The sequence below is a fragment of the Triturus cristatus genome, chromosome 10, assembly GCF_964204655.1.
Source record: "Triturus cristatus chromosome 10, aTriCri1.1, whole genome shotgun sequence".
In the NCBI taxonomy this organism is placed as follows: Eukaryota; Metazoa; Chordata; class Amphibia; order Caudata; family Salamandridae; genus Triturus; species Triturus cristatus.
Genome location: NC_140593.1, coordinates 985232793 through 985259997, shown reverse-complemented (window position 1 = coordinate 985259997; position 27205 = coordinate 985232793). Strand labels below are relative to the sequence as shown.

General features: G+C 42.4%; 1 protein-coding gene across 5 annotated transcripts in view; it reads right to left on the bottom strand.

The window, feature by feature from the left end:
- USP22 (ubiquitin specific peptidase 22) overlaps positions 1-27205 on the bottom strand; it is a 570028-nt gene that overhangs the window by 67060 nt on the left and 475763 nt on the right. For all 5 annotated transcript variants that reach the window (XM_085628912.1, XM_085628913.1, XM_085628914.1 and 2 more), the window contains 2 exons: positions 19511-19669; positions 5501-5627 (listed from right to left, as the gene is read on the bottom strand). In XM_085628912.1, coding sequence (XP_085485038.1) covers positions 5501-5627; positions 19511-19669 — 286 coding nt within the window. The remainder of the gene's footprint in view (positions 1-5500; positions 5628-19510; positions 19670-27205) is intronic.

Below are 27205 nucleotides of genomic sequence, written 5' to 3'. Positions count from 1 at the left end.
CTAGTAGCCCCCACCCTACCCGAGTGCTCCGTGCTTGGTATCAAAGTTCAACATCCCCCTGAAGCTGTCGACATACAGTAGGCTGCATCCTGGACTGGTACTTGCTTCCTGGGCAGGTTTCCCGCTTTTAAGGAAGTGGCAACCGCAGAGCGTCAAGTTAGGAGAACTGAGGAGATTTTATACATGAATATATTGAATTCCCGTACAATACCCATTATTTTCTGCTTGCTCTATGGAACTTACGATAAGCGATTGGCCTGAGAGACTGACCTTTTCACCCAGTCCATTGTCAGCATTAAGTGGGTAAATGACGAAATGTCTGGTAAAATCTGCAGTCGAAGCTTTTGGGTAGCATACGTAGGTAGATGTAGCGTGCAAAGGAGCCCACAAAATGATATGAAAAGGGAGCACCCACAGATATCGACGGACTACCTCGCCGTCTGTATGTAGGTTAACAGGCAGTGCAGGTTTTCCCCAAGAGCTGGGAGCTCTTGTCTTCCTTTGCTTAAAATGTCTTGCTCTGCTTTGCTTGAAGTATCTTATTCTATTTTACCTATATGAAATGTCATGTTATGTTTAACCATTGTTCTCTTTACTTTTGCATTTAAAAGATTTTGTATTGTAATTGCAGGAATGCTTGCTCTAAGAGTAAACGTGAGTGTTCCTAGGTAACATTTTCCTTGGTGTAACTTGTTTCTCATGATGCATTTATAGATGTGTTTTCTCTCTCTCTCTGTCAGTACATTAATTGAGATACAGAGAATATTATGACAGCTGTATGATTATCTGGATTCTGTTTTTTGTACTTTATGTCTCTATTCTGCGGTTTCTTTGAAGTTGCATCTTCTCATTAAACTGCCATTGTATTCTGCCTCCAATTCCATGTCTCATATGTCTGTTTTCTTCATTTTTGGAGCAAGCGTTCCTAGGCACCCCGGCTCAAATTAAGGTGCCCCTTTTGTCCCTGACTCACTCTCCTGCTCAGTTCTGTGGTGGCTCCTGGGGATCTGGGGACCGCCCCTAGCTTCCTTGACCCGTAATAGATCTTCCCTCCAACAGCCTCTCTTGCAAGTCCTGTATTGTTGGTTTGTTGCCCCTGCCCCCCTTTCCACTGCCCTCCATAGTCTGTTGTGCTTCCACGGCCCTTCCTGCCTGCTCAGTGTGGTTAAATTGTTGCCTTTGCACCCTCCTACCTGCCTTCAATTTTCAGAGTCCGTGCCCCTGGCCTCTGCCTCCCAACAGTATCCTAATGAACAACTAGATTGCTAACATTCTATATTTATTACAAAAGTGTGGAACGCCTGACATCATCTTGATGTAATCAAAACTGTAATACCTAGAGCATTTCCTTTAGAAATTACATATATGAGAGGGTCTTATTGGCATCAAAATTATGGTTAGTGCTCTAAAAGACTAAAATAAGGACATATTTTCTGAGTTTTCAAATAGCGACAAAGCACTTTTAAATTATTTGTTATCTTTATGTTTTTTTATCCAGTTGACCACTTGATTAAATGTTGCACTTAGGGGAGAGGATGTGGTGTTACTTCCAGAACTGCAGACTTTGCAACTGGGGAACCAGGTTGAAGTTTCTGCTTCAGCTCGACATTCTGTGATTCTGGTCAAATCACTTAGTCTCCCCATGTCTACAACCAAAATGAATTTGTTCTTGTGTGATGTAACCAATGCTCATGTAAAGCACTCCAATACCTGACAAGTCTGCACTATATAACACTGCAAAAACACAAAATAATAAGTGTTTTGCACACTTCTGTCATTGGGCTATATTTGGGCTACATCTGGTTGATTTTGGGCTACATTTGGGCTCTTTTGTCTCCGGTGGCCATCTTGGGAGATTTATTTGTTATGAAGTTTCCTAATTTCCTCATGTACTGCAGTCTCCTCAGTAGGAAATGCTTTCAGTTTTTTACTTTGATTCCATCATGAAGGTATTCAGATATGTCACACATTTGCCATAAATTCTGAATGTTAGCACTCTAGTTGCTCATTAGATCACTGTAGTAAAACTACTCCACCATGGAAGTCTGCTCCTGGTATTAAAAGTGCATGTTTCAGTCTGCATGTCAGAATTTTTTAATGAAATAGAAGAGGATTTGAGAAGTCACTCAAAATGTGCCCTCATTTTCTTTCTTCAGTATTAATCATAATTTCTATGGCAAAATGAACCTCCTCATTGTGTTCCTTTTTAAATTAAATGTTTTAAGTGTTACCAGTTTATTCCAATCAAGATGGCTTCAGGTGTGCCATACTTTTGTCATAATGAAGACAGTAAGCGCTCTAGTTGTTTTTAAGAACATTCTGGGACATTCTGTCATTGGGCTATACTTGGGCTACATCTGGGTGATATTTGGGCTACATTTGGGCTCTTTTGTCTCTGGTGGCCATCTTGGGAGACTTATTTGTTATGAAGTTTCCTAATTTCCTCATTTACTGCAGTCTCCTCAGTAGGAAATACTTTCAGTTTTTTATTTTGATTCCATCAAGAAGGCATTCAGATGTGTCACACATTTGCCATAAATTCAGAATGTTACCACTCTTTTTGCTCATTAGATCACTGTAGTAAAGCTACTGCTCACCAGGGAAAACTGCTGCTGGTATTGAAAGTGCATGTTTCAGTCTGCATGTCAGAATTTTTTAATGAAATAGAAGAGGATTTGAGAAGTCACTCAAAATGTGCCCTAATTTTTCTTTCTGCAGCACTAATCATACTTTTTATGGAAAAATGAACCCCCTCATTTTGTTCCTTTTTAAATTAAATGTTTTAAGAGTTACCACTTTAATCCAAGCAAGATGGCTTCAGGTGTGCCATACGTTTATCATAAGTAGGACTGTTAGCGCTCTAGTAGTTCTTTGGAACACTCTGGGAAGCTGCAGTAGAACACAAAGGAATCAACTGACAGTCTCTGCCCTTGTTGGATGTACATGTTTTACTGAGAATATCAGACTTCATTCTCACATGACTGAGAAAGATAATGTGAATTTACAGAAAATAAGCTCTCAGTTTAGCCTATAGATCACCTTCCAAACCTCTGTGGTAAAAGCATGAGAAAATATTTTTCTCTCAATCATGATATCCCAGCAGAAGGCTTTTTCACATGGTGAAATCACCTTAGAACATACCACAATTCCTAAAATGAGTATGGTACCATCAACAAATGATTTATAATGTAACTAAAGTCTTAAAACCTTCTATTGACTGCAATGCTTTTTAATGAGGTGCTATCATGTATATTTGTCCCAAGATGGCTGCCAACACTTCTTGGATGAAGTGCTGACAGCCAATCAGATCTCAGGATGAGATGTGTGGTTAGGCTCCGCCCACATATATATATGCTTTTAAATGCTATTTACTCAGGAAATACTGAACAGATTTACACCAGACCTGCAAAAGGCACTTCCTTGACCTTATGGCTACCTCTCTGCCAAATTTCTAGTAATTCTGTTCAGCCGTTCGGGCTGTAGCTCGTTCTAAAGGTCCTATGGAAAAATGCATGGGAAAAACGCGCTTTGGGACCCCCCTTTTATCTCAGCCCCCGCTTGACGAATCCCCCCGAGACTTTCAGGGTCGGAGCGTAGCGCCCCACCTATTTTGAGAAATTCGCGAGGATTCATCGACCGGCGCCAAAGTTATTCAAAATAGAATGTTGCGGATTTCCTATGGAAAAGGGGTCCTAACTATAACTACCTACTGGCGACCGCCAGTAGGTAATATATATATGTATATATATATATACATATATGTTTTTTTTATATGCTCCGGGATCCCGCACGTGGGTGGGGATTATTCATAGATTATGACTATTGATGAGTATCCCCTGGATGAGAATGGTCTGATCCCTGGAGCAAAAGATAAATCGGCATTCTTGACCCAGATGGACATTATCAATTTAAAGCCAGTTGGACTAAAGAATACCCCTGCCACCTTCCAAAGGTTGGTAAACAAAGCACTTGCTGGGTTGGACGCTTTATTGCAGCATATCTAGATGATATTGCTGTCTATAGCTTCACTTGGGAGGATCACCTGCTCCACCCTGGAAAGGTACAGGCCTCACTATCAAGGAAAGTGAGTGCAAGATAGGGCAGGCTCTGTTGTATACTTGGCCCACCTTGTAGGTGGAGGCCACGTTCAACCCTTATAACCCAAGCTCCAGACAATTGTGGACTGGGTAGCTACAACCACCCAGACTCAAGTCAGGGCATGCCTTGGCTTGACTGGGTACTACAGGTGGTTTGTTAAGGGGTATGGTACCATTCTGGCACTCTTCACAGAACATTTTGACACTGAAGGAAGCAAAGTGCTCAGCATCAATTCTGGAAACTCCAAATTATTCTAAGCCGTTCATAGCACAGACATAACTCTGAACATGAGTCTTGCTTCCTACAAAAAGTACATCATTGTGACGTAGCCTGGCACTTTAGAATGCTCAACGAACATTTGGCAGGGGTGGTTCAAAGAGCTAGGCGGGGGTAGGTGGCAAAAGAGTATAAAGCAAAGTAACTAGCAGGAGGTGTATTGGAGGCTATGTGTTCCACCTTGAAGTGACAGAGGTACAATCCTTGCAAAACACAGCTTCTTCGAACCACTAGAGTTGGCAGCCTGTCTGGCTTGCACACTTTGGTCTAGGAGAAAGACTCCTACGTCGCTCAGGACGAGTCTAAGCAAGAGATCAGGCACCAAGAAAGGCTTCCAGAACTGTCAGTCTTGAACCATGGGATGTTATGGCACCTTGGGGAAACTAAGTTTAGTCCACCTATGCAGCTAGAGATCACTTTTTGTTAATACTCAACTTTGAGACCGAAACTCAGTGTGAAACCTGGAAAGCAGGCCAGAAGAAGCTGCTCACAAACATTTTCCTGATACAGCTGCTTTGTTGGGCAAGAGAAAACGATATGAAATCAAAACTATATAAACAAAGACACTTACCTTTTTTCTTCTGAATGACAGTTGTCAAGTTACCTACAGAAGTTGGATCCTGAATATACAGAAGCACCAGTGACATCAGTGCACATAATTCTGGGTACCCAGACATTCCCAGCAATATTGGGGAGATCATAAACTGAGAAATTGAGTCCAGAAGAATCAGCAATTCTTGAAGACTTAATGGACAACATGAGAAACCTTGCAGTAAATGAAACCGATGAGAAACTGCACATGTGATAAAAGGATTAAAATGCTTGTGTGTGAGAGACATGAATGTTGTCCTGACATTCAATAACTACTGCGGGCAAACAAGACTTCGAAACCAACAGGTATGCTGTGGTCAGAAAGACAGTTAGGAGGCCAAGCACCCTGAGCCAGATTTGCACTTCTAAAAGAAACAAAGACCTACGCTGTTCTAAATTGTAATGGTCTCCTTTCTTAGAAACGTCCCATTAGTAAAGATTAACTGAAGTGGATACAAGCTAAATACACTTGTCTGTTTACTTTTGAAAGGTGAACACTAAATAACATATCCAGAAGTTCATGGCAACATCTTACTTTGAGATGAAAACAGGCTACAATTGGTAATTTCTTCATTGTAAGCTGTTTGGTAGATTCCTGGTAACTGTGGCAACCGCTACATTTGATTTTGGCACTGCTTCCTAAATGCTCGGGTCGTGTAAACCTGAAATAAAGAAGAGGAAGCTTACTGACACACAATAATTTGGCTGTTGATGCCCCCAAAAAGTTAAACTGACATCATCAAACAACTTATAAGTTGATGTGAGGGTCTCAACAAAAGCTACTTCACAAATACAAAGTGAAATGTAAAGTAATGGCCAACGTTTTTAATCAGAGTCTAAAATGCCTCAAGTGTTATAATTTAGAAGATCTACAGCCAAAGCACTTTAAGCTTTATTTAACCAACATACATTCTTACAATCTCTCAAAACTAAGACATTTCCAAGCATTAGCTTGAAAAGCTAGCATCACATCATAGCTATTTTAGCTCCAACTAAAGGCAAATGAAATTGCAAAACTATTACTTTTCTACAAAATAATGACTGGAAGGACTCTGCCTTACCACAAAAAAAATGGTGGTTATTTTAAGTAATGTTCTCCAGTATGAGATTTTTTTTCCGACCATCACATTGTAGCAGGTTTTACCTGCCACAGATTTGCAGGTAAATTTTAGGAAAAAAATAATCTACGAGACCCCTTTCATGGCTTTCTCAAAGCCTTAACACAATCCACGAGCAGTTCACTGTGCTTTTACAGAGGTGAGGATGTGTAGGTTGGATGCAAATTTAGGAAACAGTCACGCTTTAGAAAAATGTGGCAACATTTCCAGTGGTGTCAAAATTCATATTTCTCTTACCGTCAACCACGGAGCTATTGTAAGATCATGAACTCTGCAACTGTTGAAGGCCAAGATTTAAAAAAAAAAAGGCACATTGCCTTGCGGATATGAACATGGTAAGAATGAATGAACAAATGACATCTGTATGCCTTGAACGCCACCTTTTCTCAATAAGAATAATAGCAGTTTCAAAAGACCAACCTGTTTGGAGCTTTCAGACCCCCATTGCAGACGTTACGAGAATATATGCTTAGTTTTCCTTTTTTTAGTGGTGGGATTTACTTCAGTTTTCCACAGCACTGCACTAAGTGGTAAATATATCTATTAGCCCCAAACAATACATACAGTCAGAAGGTACGGACTGAGACAAGTATAAAGAAAGACATACTTAATTTCATTACAACCAGAATGTGTGTTATTTTAGGAGTTACCTAAACATCATAAGAGGACAAGTGGTCCTTAGATCTTCAGGAATGATTTCCATACCACAAAGCTAGAGCCACTCTTAAAACACATTGGTGTTCAGCTTGGGCCGAACACAGATTTTCTGCCTTCCAGTTTTCTTTGAAGTAGAATACATTGACTAAATAGGACAGCTGATGCAGGAGGAGGGGATTGTAGACTAGGTATCAGATTTTAAATTGAACTTTAGCTTTAATGAGCAACCTTTGTGAATGGGAAAGGACTGCGGTGAAAATGCTGAATTTTCTTATCGGAGAAAAGAATCTGGCAGTGGAGAGCAAGATAGCCTTAAGTGGGTTGTGCAAGGATTGCCTAACCCCATAAGTAATGGTGTTGGCATAAGCCAGGAGTGGGATAACACAGTCATTCTAAAAAGATTTGGATTCATCGTAATAGTAATGTTTTGGGTGCTAAACTGACTGATTAGCCCGAAACCGCCTCTAATCTGATCACTATATAATTCAATGACGGAGTTACCAGTCTAAAATTTGCCTCCACCACAGGATACTTAGGACATGCTGATTTAGTAATATTGAAAGTATTGAGAACAATCTGCCCCATTCTGGGAGTGCAACTATTTGTGTTAGTGCTGCTGACTCTTTCAATGTGTGGAAAAGTCTCCCAGGTCTTCTCTGCAATTTTAAAGCTTAGCATGCAAACTAGGTTTAATTGTCAATTTCAATTATCATTACAGCATCTGGTGAAAACATGTACTAATTAATGAGGCAACCGTTTTACCCAGACAGTAATATTGTTTTCAAATGCCAAAAAGCAAAGAAACACAGATATAGAAGTCACTTCTTGCTGCATAATTAAGGCAACTGTGGGCAAAAATTAATCCTCCTTTGACGCCTAATTCCACCAACCAAGAGTGCAGTTTATCGGCTTCCACACTGGCTAATGCCAGAGGGCTTCCAACTACAATGGATATGCTGATGCCTTCCATCCATTCTGGCTTCTTATGTACTGTTTTTAAGCACTAAATTATTTCTTGTGAAGGTGCCTTAAGTATCAAAGAAAATCAATATTAATAACATGTGCTTTTATACAGCATTTTGCACAAGTATCTGAATTTTTTGAGGAGCTCTGTAATTAATTTTATTATTTAACACAATGGGTTCAATTTATTACCTTCTGAATGATGAATGTTTTGGTTATTCCTATTGGACTTTGCAATGAGCGCTTAAATGTCAGTTGTTAATGCAGTCAAAATATTTCCAATTTGCTCTAAGGTTGTGTTTCTAACCGATACAGTGTTACTAATCCACCCGATTGTCCTTGAAAGGTCGATGTGAATCCTCAACACCAGTTTGTCCAGAGATGGTGGAGGCCTAATGACAGCTGTTCATTGGTTCAAATGAGGTACACAGGGAATTCTGAGAGCCAAATTCAGGTCCCACTGCACCATCTCAAAAGGTTTGGGTGGGACATAAACCTTTAAAGGAAACGCATAACAACTTGGGATTTGAACAAGGATGGTTGGTCTGGCAACAGAAACGGCCTAAATAGCCAACAAATAACCTTTCCGCGCCCACCCAAGGGAGCGCAAAACATCTGATAATTAGCTTGCAATGGGTTTCCATGTGCGAAACATACCAGGTGACAAACTTATTGTAGTGTCTGATGAAAATAGAATTTGTAGCCTGGCAGCCAGAATGGGGGGGGGGGGGGGGGGGGGGGGGGGTGTGTGTGTGTGTGTGTGTGTGTGTGTGTGTGTGTGTGTGTGTGTGTGTGTGTGTGTGTGTGTGTGTGTGTGTGTGTGTGTGTGTGTGTGTGTGTGTGTGTGTGTGTGTGTGTGTGTGTGTGTGTGTGTGTGTGTGTGTGTGTGTGTGTGTGTGTGTGTGTGTGTGTGTGTGTGTGTGTGTGTGTGTGTGTGTGTGTGTGTGTGTGTGTGTGTGTGTGTGTGTGTGTGTGTGTGTGTGTGTGTGTGTGTGTGTGTGTGTGTGTGTGTGTGTGTGTGTGTGTGTGTGTGTGTGTGTGTGTGTGTGTGTGTGTGTGTGTGTGTGTGTGTGTGTGTGTGTGTGTGTGTGTGTGTGTGTGTGTGTGTGTGTGTGTGTGTGTGTGTGTGTGTGTGTGTGTGTGTGTGTGTGTGTGTGTGTGTGTGTGTGTGTGTGTGTGTGTGTGTGTGTGTGTGTGTGTGTGTGTGTGTGTGTGTGTGTGTGTGTGTGTGTGTGTGTGTGTGTGTGTGTGTGTGTGTGTGTGTGTGTGTGTGTGTGTGTGTGTGTGTGTGTGTGTGTGTGTGTGTGTGTGTGTGTGTGTGTGTGTGTGTGTGTGTGTGTGTGTGTGTGTGTGTGTGTGTGTGTGTGTGTGTGTGTGTGTGTGTGTGTGTGTGTGTGTGTGTGTGTGTGTGTGTGTGTGTGTGTGTGTGTGTGTGTGTGTGTGTGTGTGTGTGTGTGTGTGTGTGTGTGTGTGTGTGTGTGTGTGTGTGTGTGTGTGTGTGTGTGTGTGTGTGTGTGTGTGTGTGTGTGTGTGTGTGTGTGTGTGTGTGTGTGTGTGTGTGTGTGTGTGTGTGTGTGTGTGTGTGTGTGTGTGTGTGTGTGTGTGTGTGTGTGTGTGTGTGTGTGTGTGTGTGTGTGTGTGTGTGTGTGTGTGTGTGTGTGTGTGTGTGTGTGTGTGTGTGTGTGTGTGTGTGTGTGTGTGTGTGTGTGTGTGTGTGTGTGTGTGTGTGTGTGTGTGTGTGTGTGTGTGTGTGTGTGTGTGTGTGTGTGTGTGTGTGTGTGTGTGTGTGTGTGTGTGTGTGTGTGTGTGTGTGTGTGTGTGTGTGTGTGTGTGTGTGTGTGTGTGTGTGTGTGTGTGTGTGGGGTTTAGAGGGATATGAGAGGAGGTTAAAAAAGCAGTCAACTGTTACCACACAGTCGCCACACAGAGGTGTAGATTGTGCAGGCCCCCGGTGCAGGGTCCTGCTTTGCTGCTGTGCCAGAGGATCCCCCCAAATGCTGTTGCCTGATCAGAGGACACATGCTCATGCCAGAAATTCTAGGACGCTTGGACATCACTCGAAAAACCTGTGGATGTGATCCATGCGTGGTGCCAAAGCCCCGACAATGGTACCAACTGCCCTCACTAAAAATTCAGAAGTGGCAAGGCCAGAAAGGATGGCATATTTTACTGTGTCTTGGCCATCCTGAATGTTCTGTGCCTGGTTTGAGGGAAATTAATCGTGATTCCGCAGATGATATCCCAAAGTGAATGTAAATATAACAGGAGGCAGCTCGCATTGACTTAACAAAGGGCCAAATTGGCGGAGGAAAACAGTTTCCCAAATGCCTCTATGCGTTACAACTACCTATCAGTAGTCGTCCAAGAGAACGAGTTTGGGTTCATCTAAATGGTCACGGCGTATTGCCTATAACCAGCTAGGAAGAGAAAGTTGTGGGCCAAGTGCTCATTAACGAGTCAGAACTTCGCTGAATGAAAGGAGTGGCTCTGTGGAAGTCTGACCAGGCTGTAGAACCTCTGTCAGTGTGTCCGTTTTCACCTCAATAGATAATGGCTGGAAATGAATAACTTCAGCTGCATTCTAGATGAGTACAGTGAGAGAGGCAGATTCTTCTGTTGATAGGCCGCAGGTGAACTCAACCCATTGTCTGGGACAGTGTCCAGACCATGGTCTCTATTAAGTCCACAATGTGAGAAGTTGGCCTGATATGTGATGTCACTAATTCTAGTGTACACCCTGTATCAGTCCAAACAACCCTTATGGTGATTGGTTGTAAAGTCAACCTTATAGACCAGCTATCCTAGTGGTAGCATGGACAAGAGCAGTCTTAGGCTAAACTCTGAATGGCATGTGAAGCCAGCTGTTATTACATATGTAATCCCTTGAATACTCAATGAAAGGACACCACAACAGATATATATATATATATATATAAAATAAAGTGTATTTATTCTAGTCAAACCCTCAGCACTCTATGAGATTCGAGGTAAGTACAACACAGTCTTATTCAAGCATACATTAAGTCACAGAGGTAAGTAATACAGTTAGGCCCTAGGGGCCATGCAAACCATATACTAAGTAAGTGGTATAAGGACCACTGTCACGGAAATAGGATAGGCCTAGGCCTAGGGAATCGCTGGGGCTACACTATACTACCCAAGGTTAGGAAGTGGGAGGCCCACGAGATTCAGGTGCAGAGTGGAAACACTCACGCGTAATGCGTATAATCGATAGAAATAGTACAGTTTAGAATTAATAAGATTTAGGACACTTCTGGAGTAGCTAGGAAGTCGAGACTGGAGAACTAGACACTAGGATAGTCAATACCCTGATGAGCACCGGAGTACCAAAGTTACCTAGCCCACGGGCTGCGGGTGCATAGGTGTGAACTTGCGTCGGGTTTCGTCGTCGACTCCTATGGATGCCTGAAGGAAAGATGCTGACAGGCAGTCAGTGAAGAGTGTCCGGTGGATCCCAAGGCCGGGATCAAGAAGGAAGGATACCTGCAAGCAGAAGGGACAGAGTCTGGGTCACTAGCCAGTGACCACGTGGAACCAGGAAGGAACCAGGCGATGTCGGGAGTTTGCGGGTGAAGCTTGTCGCAGCAGCCACGGGTACCAGGAGACGTCGAGGACGACCAGGACCAGGAGGCGAGCTGTCCCACGAAGGCTCGTGCTGTTGGCGGCGGCGAAGTCGAACTAGGACTCACCAAACCTTGGCAAGCGGAACCCACGAAGAATGGAGGACTTGCTTCTGGTGCAGACCAGGAAGGTCTGGGGTGCTTCTCTTTTACAGAGGAGCAGGAGCCAGTCTGGAGGAGCCAAACCAGCAGTAGAAAATAGAAGGTGTGTCGTCGCAAAGGTTACTAGCCAAAGGGCAAGCAACCGCACAGACGCGGCAAGCAGGAAAATGCAGAAGGACCCCACGCAGGACTCGTGGAGTGTGGGGGGCTGATCTTCGGTGCAGATGGTGCTTGGGGTTCTCATTCCCCGGTGCTCAACTTCGAGGGTGCCTCAGAAGCTGCGCTGGAAGATACTCGCCACTTTTCCCAGGTAGCCGGTCCCACGTCTCTCGTCGCCTCCACGGATCTCTTGGCTGTGGATGTGGATCAATGTCAGAGAAGTCTGGAAGTCAAGGCTCTGGTCAGGCTCTGCAGTCGGTCCCTCGTAGAACTTCAGCAAAGCAAAGGGTAAGTCTCTTGATGGTGCCTGTTCGCACAGGGTGACCACTCCTTGGCCACAAGGGAGATTCTTCAGTCTTCTTTCGTCGAATGTCGAAGGTCCAGAGTTTCTGTTCAAGTTGCAGGTTCAGGATAATCTAATCTCCTGGGGCCCAGCTACCACACTTATACTAGTCTGGGGGGCTGGGTTGCCTGCTAGGTCACGCCTTATGGGTGGGACCTGGGAGGGGGGTGGTTACACCCCCTTCCCTTTGTCCTGTTTCGCGCCAGGACTGGGGCTGGAGTGCCCCAGCACCGGTTTGAACTGGACTATGCATGGGACACCTTGTGTGCCCCAGGCAGTGTCTAGTTTCTTTCATCCCTCCCTGCCCAAATACACTAAGGCCTGTCTGGGGTGGTGCTCGCACCTACCAAGGCAGGAAACCTATTGTCCAAGCCTCCCGTGCCGGGATCACTCCCAGCAGCAGGAGGTCAGACTCGTGTCTGTGGCAGCAGCATCCATTTTGTGATGCTGGGGCTCTGGTTAACTTTAACCGGGTAAGTAGGTTTCCACATGTCTTCTCCCTCTAGAAGGTAGGGATAATATCCTCATCACCAGAAATGGGATGGGGGTATTATTTCAACGTGTTAGACACCTTACACGACATGTTTTGATAAAGCCAAACCATAGTTACCATAACCGTTTAAGATTATAAGGCACTAAGAGTATATGGTAGGCTATATCATAGAACAGCTATAAGGACATGGTTCCGAAAGCTGCAGACAGGCTCAGCTCATGCCAGAGCACTATCTCACATGTTACCAAGCACTCTGCCTCCAGGATTGTTAAGGCCTGCCATAGGAGTGGCTGATAGGTACAAGTGTCTATATATAAGGTAGGTATAGGAATACTACACCTAAGCAAGGGGTGATTACACGACCTTGCCACAGCTGAGTGATCAGCCAGTTGTGTCATAATGGAAGGCCAGGCCAGGGGTGGCATAATACATGCTGCAGCCCCTGGTAGGTCTAGGGTACACCTATGCCCTGGGTACCTAAGGTACACTGTACAGGGGCCAATAAGGTGATCCTATCCAATTGGGTTATGCACCTAAAGAACATAGTATTAATTTAGAGAGAGAACAGCAGGGCTGTGGGTCTGATCAGCAGGCCCACAGACACATCTAAGTCGAAAACCAGTAAAGCAAAAGCAAAAAGTGGGGGTGAACATAGAAAGCAGACCCTACTCTCCTACACACAAGAATATAATCATCATTGCAGCACCTGGATGCATCATCCCAGCCATCACCATTTTTATCACCCAGGTCAAGCTGACTAGGTTCCAAATCAGAGCCAAAAAGATTGAGGAGTACTTGAGGGCAACTCCTGGATAGTGGTAGGCTTCTGTTTGAAACAGAAGGAGTCTGATCAGCTGTGTCAGAACGGCTACAGGACGCAACTTCTGTCAAGTTTGTGTTGGAAAAAACCATCTGGTCCTCCTCTGGCTTCAGTGTAGCAGGAACCAGCCCGGGTTGTGGCACACATTTAAAGACTGGATATGCATCAGCCCCAGAGTTGGAACTGCCTTAAGTGGGGTCAAGAGGCTTAGATGGCATTAAGGATGGATCCACCAACAGTAACAGTGATTGGCTGCTACGCATTCTGCAGTCCCCCATCCTCCGAACATCTGCATTTAACATTGGTGGTGTCCGTTCACCACCTTTTGGAACCACAAAAGGTAGTGCAGCCCCACCCCGGGTAATTATGGGGCACTGCAGCCCGAGAGCTTGCATATTCTGCAAGTGCCTTCCTGAACCTGGAAGCCACAATTGTTTTTTGCTTTCTGATCTTTTTAGCTTTGGGTGCCCCAGTCCCACACATGTAACCCACAATTAGTGGGTTGTTGTTGGGGGCTGCAGGAGCGCCCCAGCCGGCCCACTAGACCGTAGGTGGATGTGCCTTTCTTCTGCTGCTTCCACGTTGATGCTAGCGCAAATTTTGCTTCTGCTCTCGGCCATGTGTGGGAACCCAGCACTCGCCACTGTCCAGATGCAGTCAGGGGGTAACAAAAAGTTGGCGTTGTCTGCTCCACCCCAGACACAGGCAGGAGGCGGGCAATGTAATGTGCCAGCCTTACTCATCGGCTCCAGGCCTTTTAGCTCTGTCCAGGGGATGGGGTCCTTAGGGCAGTCTTGCAATGGGCCCCAGGGAATGGAGTCCCCACGGCCGAAGTTTGACTCCGGGAAGAGGTACCATGCACATTTCCTGCCAAAGATAATTAAAGAATGAAGATCTGTTCACCCCCGGGCCCTTGCCGACCCTGGATCCTTTAAAACTAGAATTGTGCCACACACTCCATTATTTGTTTTACAAACAACAAATCTTTAAATTGGCACAACTCTGGCCCGTTGGGCTAATTTTAAAGAGCTTTGGCTCACTTTGCTCCTTATGACCAGGGCTAACCATCAGGATCAATTTCCACAGGCCTCCTGCACTCTAAAATGTTAAATGTTCTGAGGAGCTTGATTCAATTGTTCCCTGCATCAGCCTTCTCCTCTGCCATGGCTTAAGGCACTCCTCTCCTGCTGGTAGGGCCATCTTGGCAGCCCCTCAGCCAGCAGAACACCCTCCTGCGCACACTCCCAACTTCCATAGCGCCTCTCAGCTGTCATGCAGAGCACCTGGAGTCGCAGTGAAGTCCAGGTCTTCACCAAACAGGTCCTCAAGGGGTATAGGGGTATAAGAGGGCCAGTGCCATTAGTGCTGGAGAGACCCATTCTAGGGGTGAGGTAGATTCAAAGCCCTTAGTCCATCCTAGCATGGCATTAGATGGAGTCTCTTTCCAGCTTATTTTTATGCGGTCATCGCCTTCCAATTCCCAGGGTCTTTTTTTCCCCTACAGTTTTTATAGTGCGAACTTGACCAGAAGGTATCGGAGCACTTTACATGAGCACCAGTTGCGTTAAATAAGGACACATTCATTTTTGTTGCACAGGGAGATTAAGTGATTTGCCCAGAATCACAGGATGTTGAGCGTCGTTGCCAAGACTCGAACCCGGTACCGCTGATTTGAGGTCGACCGCCCTAGCCGTTAGGCTACATCCTCTCCCCCATCTTCGCCTCCGTCTCTCCCGTGCAGGGGTTTTTAAATAGGGGTGGAAAGTTCTAGATTTCAGGAATCCCTAGCCTGCCCTAACAGACTACATCACCCCTCCAAAGTCCAAACATTCCTGCACAGCTTACTGGGACAATAAGAAATGGCATGGCACCATCAAGTTTTCTCTGAACAGAGCTCCTCTGAGCGCCTCCGCTTCACCCTTAGCCAACATCAATGCCAGATCCTTTACTGGTTCAGGTGGAGTTAAAAAGCTAATTATCAGATGCAGATTGTTCCTCATGCTCCTTCACCCTCTTAGGAACTGGGTCAATAACAGAACTGCTTATTTTGTGTGGGAGGGCAAAGGCATTTTGTGGACATCGGTTTGTGGCTTAAACTCTGTGGATTTTTGTGGGAACATGCTCCCTTAACACTGGAAAAGGAAATTTGAGTGAATAGAATGGTCAGAAGACAAGTTAAAACCTTGGGAGCAAGCTCCAGATTGGTGTTTGAAGGTGCAGAAAGAAAGAAATTGATGTCAGTGTGCAGGGGTGGCGTCTCTATGAGTCTCCAAGGCGGACAGGACAAAGCTGAGGCAAAGCCACACAATGCCACCCGCTGGCACGCAGAAGCGATGTGGGAAAAAATCTCCGGATTCACTCTGGCGCCTGGGGGGAATTTATTGTTAGTAGTATTCATCAGAAAAACAATGATTGTTGCAGCTGCAAAGACAATGAACAGCTTGGCATGGTTAAAAACTATGGTCAGGAATCTTGCGGTCTCTATTCCTTTCGGACTTGAAAAGATTAGCCTCACCTTGGGCTGAAAACTCTGCTTTTTTGGGTCCTATTCAGAGAAGCCCGGCTATATACTTAAATAGAGCCTGGCACTCTTTTGTAAGAAGCGGAGGTAGGTTTGACAGTTGCAATGGTGGGCGTTGTACTGCAATGCCTTTGCCTACCACTGACACTAGCCAAAAGTTATTCTTGATTGAAATCCAATGATGATGGAAGAGCACTTCTAACATGTGTTGTATGTTAGGAGGTGGAATAACAGGGAACAGGTAAAACTATGAATGGCCAAAGTACCTGGGTTCTATACTGTCCAACAAAAATGTAAGAAATCCATGGGAAATCTTTGATACAGATCTCTTAAGAAAGACAAGAAATTGTCTATGCTCAGGTTGGTCTGTCCACTAACGCAATCTAATCATCAAGTGCAACAAAAATAGCTATAGGTTAGGAACATCTGGATTTCTGTCACTTGGTCTACTCACAGCTACAAAACAGGTCATATGCAGACTGCAAAGACTTCACAATCATGCAGCCTAACTGTGGAATCGTGAATCACATTTAAAAATTATTTTCATCATCCAGAAGGCTTGCAACTTTACACATGCCATCTCCAATCAATGAACCTGAACGCAATCCAGAAATGTACCATCAAATGACAAATACAGGACAGTAGGTCTATAGGCGCCCAGGGTCTAAACTATGGAATGCCCTTACCCACAGCTTAAAATTAGATCTGAACTACTTCCAAGTAAGAAAATCGTAAAAACTGAACTTTTAAGGCATTCTTTAATTTAATAATGCACGCACAAAAGCATTGCAATATAGTAATCCTGAACATGGATTTGTTCACATTGCTTTTGGTTAGAGTCTTACTTCCTTCTACGCCTTTGCTTGGACTCTGTTCTCTTACATTCAAAATGCAAAACTGGTGCAAGGCCACAAGCTCCTTACTTTACAAAACTACTAAATAAAGTACATTTACTTCATGAGATTTACTTGAATTTCTGGCTGATCTGGAGACTGATGGGACAGATTTCATTTTCTCCATAAAGCATCACCTCTAGGATGAATAAGCAAGAGGCAGAGCTGGTCATACCATGTGAGTGAAAATTAGCTCTTGCTTTGAAAAACTGAAGAACCTTGGCTGATTAGAAAGAGGAATGGCATGTCCTGCTAGGATGGAACTCTGATTTTGCTGTGATGTGGCTATTTGATACAGTTGGAGTGCCTCATAATTTAGTATATCGGAGAGATGTTTGCATTTGGACAGCAGGTCATTGTCTGTCCTGTTCTCCTTTCTTCAGTGGAAGACCCCAGATATCGCTATTCCTGAATAATGCTGCAATCTTTATGAGGATCTATATCCCATGCAATTTCTAACCTCCTCTTTACCCAGGTCTAAGCATGGATATATATTCCTTGAATTGTCTGGACACCTCGTAGGTATAACGCTCAAATATAGACCACAAGTGTAATCTATATCTTGCCATGATAAAACATACTGGCATAACCTGTGAGAAACAACTGCATTGGTAAATCCTCCTCTAGTCTAGAAACAGGACCTCCTTTTCCACGCTGGAAATAGTGGGTTAAAAGGTTGTCTACCAAATGTTCTGCAAATGTTTGATGACCTGTGGCTCCAAGTAGCGCACATTCCTTTGTGAGGGAGCGAAGGTGCAAATTAAATGTCTTAATTTTCAGCAAGTCTTGGGAATCTCAATGGACAGCATCCCAATCATGTTCTCTGGCTCACCAAATCCATTGGTTAGTAAATCTACCAACTGAATGGGTTTTTAAAGATGTAGGACTAACATTTCTTAGGGTGGCACATTTGTACCTGGGAAAGGGTGTATGCTACTAAGCCAGATCCAAGATCACACTAATCAACAGGATTAAAAAAACGTATTTATATCTGCAGCTCAATATGGATCCAATTGAATATATCTGCATGTTCAGCACAAATATACCGTTAACACATCATGTAAAACAGACCTAGGAAGAGGCAAAACCTCAAATTATTCAATGTGTAGATGTTAGTATTCACATGCAATAAAACTGTTCTTTTTCTAGAACCTTTGGGTACAGGAACATTCTTATCCCGGTATCTGATGCGGTGTACAGTATGCTTTTTGGTTACCTACGCATTATAAATGTACCTCAAACAAACATACATATAGCAATTAACTAAAAGGAACATGCATACGTTCTGAACATATCAAGAGGAATATTCAGATGCAGCTTCTGCATTCACAGAAGCATGCCTTAAAGAACGTAAAATGACTAAAACAACAGCATCAATTTACAAAAGAGGAAGTTTCATGTCCCTGGCATACTTAGTGGATGTCTGTTAATGGTTATAAAGAAAAAAAGGTCATAAAAACTAGAAACAACTGTTTCAGGCCCTTGTATTGTATTGTAATTGCATTTATATAGCGCTTTTTCGGCGAGTAGCACGCTATTCCAGAACCCATAAAGGATTAGTAGTGAATTGGTATAGTGAAGATATGAAAATAATTTGAGTGGTGGATATGCTAGTCAGTTATTTGGATTGAGAAGGATAGTGGAGGGATAGAAGAGGGAAAATGGTTTGCATTAATTTAGCGCTTGCTACCCTTGATGTGCTTTGAAGTGCTTTTTTTGTCTAGTAGCACGCTACTTTGGAACCCAGAAAGGATTAGTGGTGAATTAGCATAGTGAAAATATGAAAGTAATTTGAGTGGTTGATATGTTAGTTATTTGGATTGAGAAGGATAGTGGAGGGATAAAGAAGTTAATAAGGTTTGAATTTATATAGCACTTGCGACCCCTAATGTGCATTGAAGTGCTCTTTCAGTGAGTAGCAAGCTACTTCGGAACCCATAAAGGATTAGTGGGGAGTTAGTAAAGTGAAAATATGAAAGTAATTTGAGTGGTGGATATGTTAGTCAGCTATTTAGATTAATGATGAAAAGTGAACATTTCTACACGGCCCGGTGTTGTGTACCAAGATAAGACCGAACAATTCCCATTACCGTTGTAAAAGAAGGATTTCAAGGCAGGGTGGTCTATAAACAGAACAGTTTTATTGCAATGTTATCCACAACCGCAAATGTAAGAATATTTTCCTCAAATTATTTCAAGAAAATTCTAGCCATATATCTGCAGGACCTAACCTGATGGCAGTTTGATAACAAGGTTCAAAACAGGAATGTTAATACCCTATTCATCTGCAATTAACCACGACTAGGATGCCCTTTGGAATACAAACATCTCAATGGAAAGACAAATCAAATGAATCCGGAGGTAGAATCCAGTCGAAAAGGGATTTGGATGTTGTAGATGTCAACTTTTTAAATAATGAAGTGGTCATCCATTCCTCTAAACTTATCATGGCCAGCTGAACCACAAAGGAATTAAAGGCACTCTGGAAAAATATGGAATTAAAGTTTTTCCTCGAAACTTTAGTTTGGATGGGCATCCTTCAATTCAATAATAAAAATACAATTAAATGTGTAATACCAATGGAAGCTTATAACGAATGTCAATTCTAGAATGGGTTTGCAATGGGCATGCACTGTGAAAATGTAAGACTGTTGGCACATCCAATGACATTAAGGAGACTCAAGATAAGATTTGACAAAATATATTCATTTGTTTAATTAGGTAATTTTATCTTGCACCTTTGAAACTACAGTAAATAAATATGCAATTTGCTCATCCTTCTTTTCAGCATTCGGTAGGAAACATCCTTTAGACAAATAAAACAATATGCTGTACCTTCTCAGGCAGTCTGTAAGTGTAGTAGTTCCTGTTACATGGCTTTCCCCGTTCACCACACTGCCATCGCTCCCCGGGCTCAGGGGCCAGAACGGGGTGGAGGAGCCAGGCAAATCCAAACTTATGTCCCAAAATGGATCTATTGTTGTAGAAACACCACTGGAAAATAGAAAAATAAAAGACAGATTATGAATTAAAGTATGGTGAAAAAAATTACAGTACATATTATAATTTATTACGTTTCACCACTTGGGTCTTAAGGGGAGTTCTTGTGGATTTTATTAAAACGTTATTAATATAGAAAGCCATCTGTAGACTTCCGATTTGTTTTTGGGGTAGGTCCACTTGGGTTTCAGAAGCACCTTTGTGCTGGCTGTGCACTCAGCCAAGATAATTCCTGTGACACTGCATCACTAGTTCCTAAAATCTGCAAGTTAGTGGAAGGAAAAATTACTTGTAAATAGAGTTAATCATCATGGTATTTTCTTGAACTCAAGGCTGACCATCTCAGAACTTTTGTGGGACCCCTGAACACGTCTCCTTACAAGTTTAAAATTTGAAAAACATGCAACTGGGAGGTAATAATTCCAGAAACAAAAAAAAGTGTATTGGTGGAAAGTTTGCAATAGTTTTAGCTGCTGGCAATCAATCTGCATTCCAACCCATCTTTTATTGCCCATTATTCCAGTCCAGAAAGGGACCAGCCAAACTCAAATAAGACTTGGTTATTCTCAAACAGGACGATCCATCCGCAACTGCTACGCCAGGTCCCCTCTTGCAGGTTGCCCCATACCAGTTTCACTCTCACTAGTTATCAGTGAGATGCAGCCTCTATCCTGTGGAGCCACGTGTGGCCATGCCCATTAGAACGGAAGCATACTACTAAACACAGAACTGGTCTAGGGTTATTTGCTATCAATTTAGAAGGTACCTGGCTTAGCATGGCAAGGTGGATTGAACTGTTTTATCTTGGGGAGTGTAAATTCTGGTTTAGATAGGACTGGTCCCTGTCTGGTGAAGCAAAGTGAGCAAACAAACCTCAAGTTGTATGTAATACAACCCTGATCGGTGGCCAGGCAAAACGTTTGCCAACAATCCACACATCCAATTTCATATTTTAGACATTTCCCATGCCATCCTGGCAATCAAATTAAACGTACTAAAGTGTGTTTGACTGAAAACCTACCTACCGGATACCTTAATAGGCATTATGAAGTGATGTATCTTCAGGAGTTGTGTGTCCGAATAGGTTTTCCACTCTTGTACATTTTAAGTGTAGCCACACTAGTCACTGCTTTCATTTTTGGTTGAAACTCATGGTAACATTAGTGTTATTTGTGAAGGTCAAGTAGAGAAAGGATCTATCTAATAATGGATTCAAACTATGATTATGGACCACATGGTGGCAGATCAGTCTAAACAATTTTGAGTGAATGCCCAGGATGGTGAACTAGGACCACAAATATTTTCCTTCATCATAGAATTCCCTCCAATATTCACGAAAGGAAATAGCAAGAGTCACACCACCTCAGAAACAAAAGCACTTAAGAAATCTTTATGCAAACAAGCTACACAGGGAAGCTTGAGCAACAAGGGTGTAAGTCTTGGAGTCAAATGTTGTGCAATAATGGTCACAAATGTAGGGAAAGATTACAAGGCGGCTGCCCAGCAAACACCTGGAATAGGAACTGTATCCCACATCACAGTGGTGGTCACTGCTTTGCCGCTAGAGAAGTGTGCTTTAAGTCTACTTGGAAAAAGGCTAGGGGCTTTTTGAAGCAGGTTATTGTGCATGAGACTAATATACTTAGACGGTCTAGAAGTGGAAACACCTTAAATTAGGGAGAGTGCAAGTCCCAAATTAATTTACATCTACCTTTATAAAACTTCCACTCATACCTCTTGGTGATTCTGCTGGACCAATTCAACTGCTTCGAAAAAACACTGAGTCACACACATCATGGGCGATGCCATATTAACATTTCTATTGGAACCAGGTTTTTGCATTTGAAGATACCATGCAGCATGTATGCTCTATAGGTAAATGTAACTCTTAAACACTGGATATATATATTATATACACATATATACATATATATATACATATACATATATATATATTACCTACTGGCGGTCGCCAGTAGGTAGTTGTAGTTAGGACCACGTTTCCATAGGAAATCCGCAACATTCTATTTTGAATAACTTTGGCGCCGGTCGACGAATCCTCGCGAATTTTTCAAAATAGGTGGGGCGCTATGCTCTGCTCCTACCCTGAAAGTCTCGGGGGGATTCGTCAATCGGGGGCTGAGATAAAAGGGGGGTCCCAAAACGCGTTTTTCCCATGCATTTTTCCATAGGACCTTTAGACACAGCTACAGCCCGAACGGCTGAACAGAATTACTTGAAATTTGGCAGAGAGGTAGTCCTCAGGTCAAGGAAGTGCCTTTTGTAGGTTTGGTGTAAATCTGTTCAGTAGATTCTGAGAAAATAGCCTTTAAATCAATATATATATCTGTGTCAGCTTACGGTACGCTTACGGTGCGCTTACCGTAAGCTTACCGTACGCGTACGGTGGCGTGCGCGAGCGCAATTTTGATTGGCTCTTAGATCTTAGTAAACATTCGAATCGGTCGAAACCAGGAAGCGGCGGCCGCCATTTTCTCTCTCGCTCTCTGAGTTGGGCAGCAAAAACGAAGCCCAAAAATGTCTAAAGAGGCAGTTTCTTGAGATCCTAACCACCCAGCATTGCTATAGGGGTCCCCAAACAACCCCCAAGTCAAAACATTTTATTTTTTATTTTTCGGAAAATCGCCGATTACGCTTACCGTACGCGTACGGTAAAAATTAAAAAAAAAACAATTATCCACATTCTCGACCCCGTGTGCAAATGGTGCCCGTGTGCAAATGGCATATAAGAGGTATGAAATTAACAAATGTGCGCACGGTGCGTGAAGCGCATCGTGCGTACATGGCCCATCCCGCATAACGTGGGCACGCGGTGCGCGCAGCGCACCGCGTGACCACCGTGCGTGCACGGCACTAACTGCGTAAAGTGGGCGCGCGCACGGAACGAACTGCGTTAACTGGGCGCGCACGCCACGAATGGCGTAAAGTAACTTAGCATTTAAAAAACCGTACAAATTCACTGAAAAAAACATAGGTTTCACACATGTTATAGTTAGCTGTACATTTCACTCGTAAAAAAACAATGAAATTCCCCCGTTATAGTTAGTGCAGGCAACTATAACTCACGCGACCGCAATCTTCTGCTGATGACATATGTGTCTTTATGAAAAAAAAATATTTGTAATATATGTATAGCTAAAATTTAATGGAAGAAGACATGGGCAAATAAGTGTCTAAATACAGTATTAGCATCAGCAGAGGATTGCGGTCGCGTGAGTTATAGTTGCCTGCACCAACTATAACGGGGGAATTTCATTGGTTTTTTACGAGTGAAATGTACAGCTAACTATAACATGTGTGAAACCTATGGTTTTTTCAGTGAATATATATATATATATATATATTTATTATCTACTGGCGGTCGCCAGTAGATAGTTATAGTTAGGACCGTGTTTCCATAGGAAATCCGCAACATTCTATTTGGAATAACTTTGGCGCCGATCGACGAATCCGCGCGAAATTTTCAAAACTAATGGGGAGCTACGCTCCGCTCCTACCCTGAAAGTCTCGGGGGGATTCGTCAAGCGGGGGCTGAGAAAAAAGGGGGGTCCCAAAACGCGTTTTCCCCATGCATTTTTCTATAGGACCTTTAGACACAGCTACAGCCCGAACGGCTGAACAGAATTACTTGAAATTTGGCAGAGAGGTAGTCCTCAGGTCAAGGATGTGCCTTTTGTAGGTCTGGTGTAAATCTGTTCAGTAGGTCCTGAGAAAATAACATTTAAATCAATATATATATATCTGTAAGCGCGCTCCGTGCGCTTACCGTAAGCTTACCGTACGCGTACAGTGCCGTGCGCGAGCTCAATTCTGATTGGTGGTTACATGACTGTAAACATTCGAATCGGTCGAAATCAGGAAGTGTCGGCTGCCATTTTCTGTCTCTCGCACTGAGAAACAAAGGTGGGGAACGTGAAACGGGGGCAACGAAGAGAGTTGCAGACCCCCTAGTGTTTGTCAGGGGGTCCAAGAAGGACCTAAAAGTATGAAAAATAAATTTAATAATTTTAAAAAAAAATCGCGGGGTACGCGTACGGTAAGCTTACCGTACGCGCACGGCAAAAAAAAAAAAAAAAAAAGAAGTAACAATCACATTTATTAAATAAATTAAAGGACCCACAAGGGAGAAAAAAAACAAATGTTACTGCGTAAAAAAATGCGAGGAGCGCACGGCATGGACTGTGCAACGTGGGCGCTCGGTGCGCAAAGCGCACCGTGCGCGCAGGGTGTGCGCATAGTGAAATACCAGAAAAAAAAATAAAAAATAAATACATAACTTAGCATTTAAAAAAACGTACAAATTCACTGAAAAAACCATAGGTTTCACACACGTTATAGTTAGGAATTATCATTTACAAAACCTTGCAAATTCACTTAAAAAACCATAGGTTTCACACATGTTATAGTTAGCTGTACATTTCACTCGTAAAAAACCAATGAAATTCCACGTTATAGTTAGATCAGGTAACTATAACTTTCGCGACCGCAATCCACAATGTGTAATTTCAGATGTCATCATTGATGTCATGAGTGATGTCACTGACCATGTCATGAGTGATGTACTATGTGACGTCATCAGCAGTGCATTGCAGGGGCGCAAGTTATAGTTACCTGATCTAACTATAACCTGGAATTTCATTGGTTTTTTACGAGTGAAATGTACAGCTAACTATAACATGTGTGAAACCTATGGTTTTTTAAGTATATATATATATATATATATATATATATATATATATACACACACATACACATATATATATACACACACATACACACATATATATATACACACACATACACACATATATATATATACACACATACACACATATATATATACACACATATATATATATATATATATATATATATATATATATATTTATATATATATACGTGAATCCGTAAGCTTGCTGCGATTGCCACTCCACACCGTCACAGCATAAACGGACACGGACCAAAGTTAAGTGCCGATTATTTTAATCTGTGCCTTTCTGCCGCCATAACGTTTCGGCTCCTCCGAGCCTTGATCACATGACAACATGATCCAATAAAGAGATGGCTTATAAAGTGACTGTGCATACATTCAAACGGTCATGTGACTATTTGCAAATGGACATAGATAACAGACTTGACAAATGGAACTGTGCAAAACAACACGTTTAAAAACTGCATCAGCATGGTAATTGAATTATAAATAATTAAAAAACCTATATTGGTAAATACATCAAATAAATAAATATAAAATATTTAGAATCGATGTAAGTGCAAATAGCAATCAAATTTGCAAAGAATAAATAAATATATATTCTTTCACTTGTGCAAAATATCGCTGTTGTATATGCTGAGCGCAACCACATGAGTATGTCATCATGATACAATCAATAGATATGCATTTGCCAGTAAACGTGTATCGGTTATCCGACAGCTGTAGAGTGAGGGTAAGGTGCTAAACAGAGGAACATCTGAATAGACGTGAGATGGTATACATAATGGATCTAAAATAAAACGATTCTGTTAACAAGATCTCATGTTTAATATGCACCTGACCTGTGATGTAAAAAAATCCCATCTCGTGTGTGATCTAAATAAGAACATATTCACGAAGAAACCACAATAGCACTCCACATTCATATTCAAGTCCATAATGGCCGATTACGGGATAAATCCCCTATAAAGGGTAACGCTATAAGCAAGTCTTCCTAAATTTGGAATGATGTCATAAGTATAGTCACATAAATGAATTGTGCAAATGTGCAAAGTGAAATGTGTGAACCAATAAGCCGCACCTGTGAGATAAAAATAAAGTAAAATTACTGCAAATGTGATTATGATAAGGATAATTCTCTTACAATCACACTTTGGGGGATGTACTCAAATCTAGAAGCAAACTGAATCGAGTAAGAATAGGTCACCCAATGGATCAAATGGCTGAAGTTAAAAAATGTAAAAAACAGCCGGAGACCTGTTGAACTGATCAGTATCCTCTGCCCTGCTGGTAGAAGTGGGCAGGTCAGAAATAAGGGCATATCCAGCAACTCACAAATTAGGAGAGGTCTAAGGGATTATTTCAAGGTAGAATACTCTATGGTGAGAGCCCTCACCATAACATGATATTATGTCATGAATTAGAACTTGAGAATGTAGTGATAGAAGGGCACAATAAATAAAATGGGTGCTAAGATAACTTTTAGTTAAAGAAGTTAGGTTAGTCTGGCACCCTGTATAAAGTAGCAGCTAAGCTGGGGGTACATAATATATACATCAAAAAGAGGTCATATTTACTTCACTGGATTACTGACTGTTTAAAATACATAAATAAATAAATAGATATATATGAGTCTGAAGGGCCTAAAACCGCCTCTAGGTCCTGCTGATTGGTATAAAAACCTCGAGTGAAAAAGTAAATGCCTACATAAAACTAAATAGCATTTAAGGTAGGCAAGTATAAAGATCCTCTGTGATGTTCAATCCCCCTGGATGTTTTGAATCAAGCTGCAAGATGTAACGTGTTTCAAGTTGGCGGAGTCTATGCTCTATCACCTCCGCGTCTACTTGCCGCCACTGCGTCAATGACATAAAATTTTAAGCCCTTATTGTCACTGTGGTGATGTTCCTTGAAATGTCTGGCAACTGGATAGGTATTGTCTTCGTTTGTTATGGCCCTAAGATGTTGTAGAATGCGCTTATGAACAGCAAGTTTCGTACTGCCAACATATCTAAGTTGGCAGGGGCATTGTAAAACGTATATGGCAAATTCTGTTTTACATGTTAAAACCTTATCAATGGGGTGTTCTCGGTCACTAAAACCATCCTTGAAAGTTTTCATGTTTGTACCATGGATGCAGGATTTACAGGTTTTACATTTAAAAAATCCACTATTAGTCTGAAGCCATGTGGTTCTTTCAATTGTTTCAGGGCTGGTATTGACCAAACGGTCCTTCATGGAGGGGGCCCTACTATAGGTGATAGAGGCTTTGTGAGGAAGAGTAGGACCGATGATTGGATCACTGAGGATAATAGGCCAATTTCGATTTATGATTCTGTATAGGTCTGAATGTTGTCTGTTGTACCCCGTGATAATCCTAAATGGACTGGCTGTTGATGGTAGCATGGTGTTCGTTTTAACGGGTACCATAGAAACAGAGGTTCTATAAGTATCAAGGAGTTTTTGTCTGTCAACTTGCATACTTTTCATTACAGCACTATTAATGACTCGTGCACTGTAACCCCTCTCCAAGAATCGAATTCTACTTGCTTGTTGTGCAAGCTCGAGATCATATTGGCTGCTGCAAATTCTCCTTAATCTAAGCATCTCGCCGTATGGAATGCTATGGATGAGATATGTAGGATGTGCACTTCCTGCGTGGAGGATGGTATTGCCTGCAGTGTGTTTTCTGTATAGTCTGGTTTGGATTGTGTTGTTACCTATGAATACCTCAGTGTCCAAAAATGCTATGCTTGATTGACTCATGGTTGCAGTGAATTTTAGATTAAATTGATTTA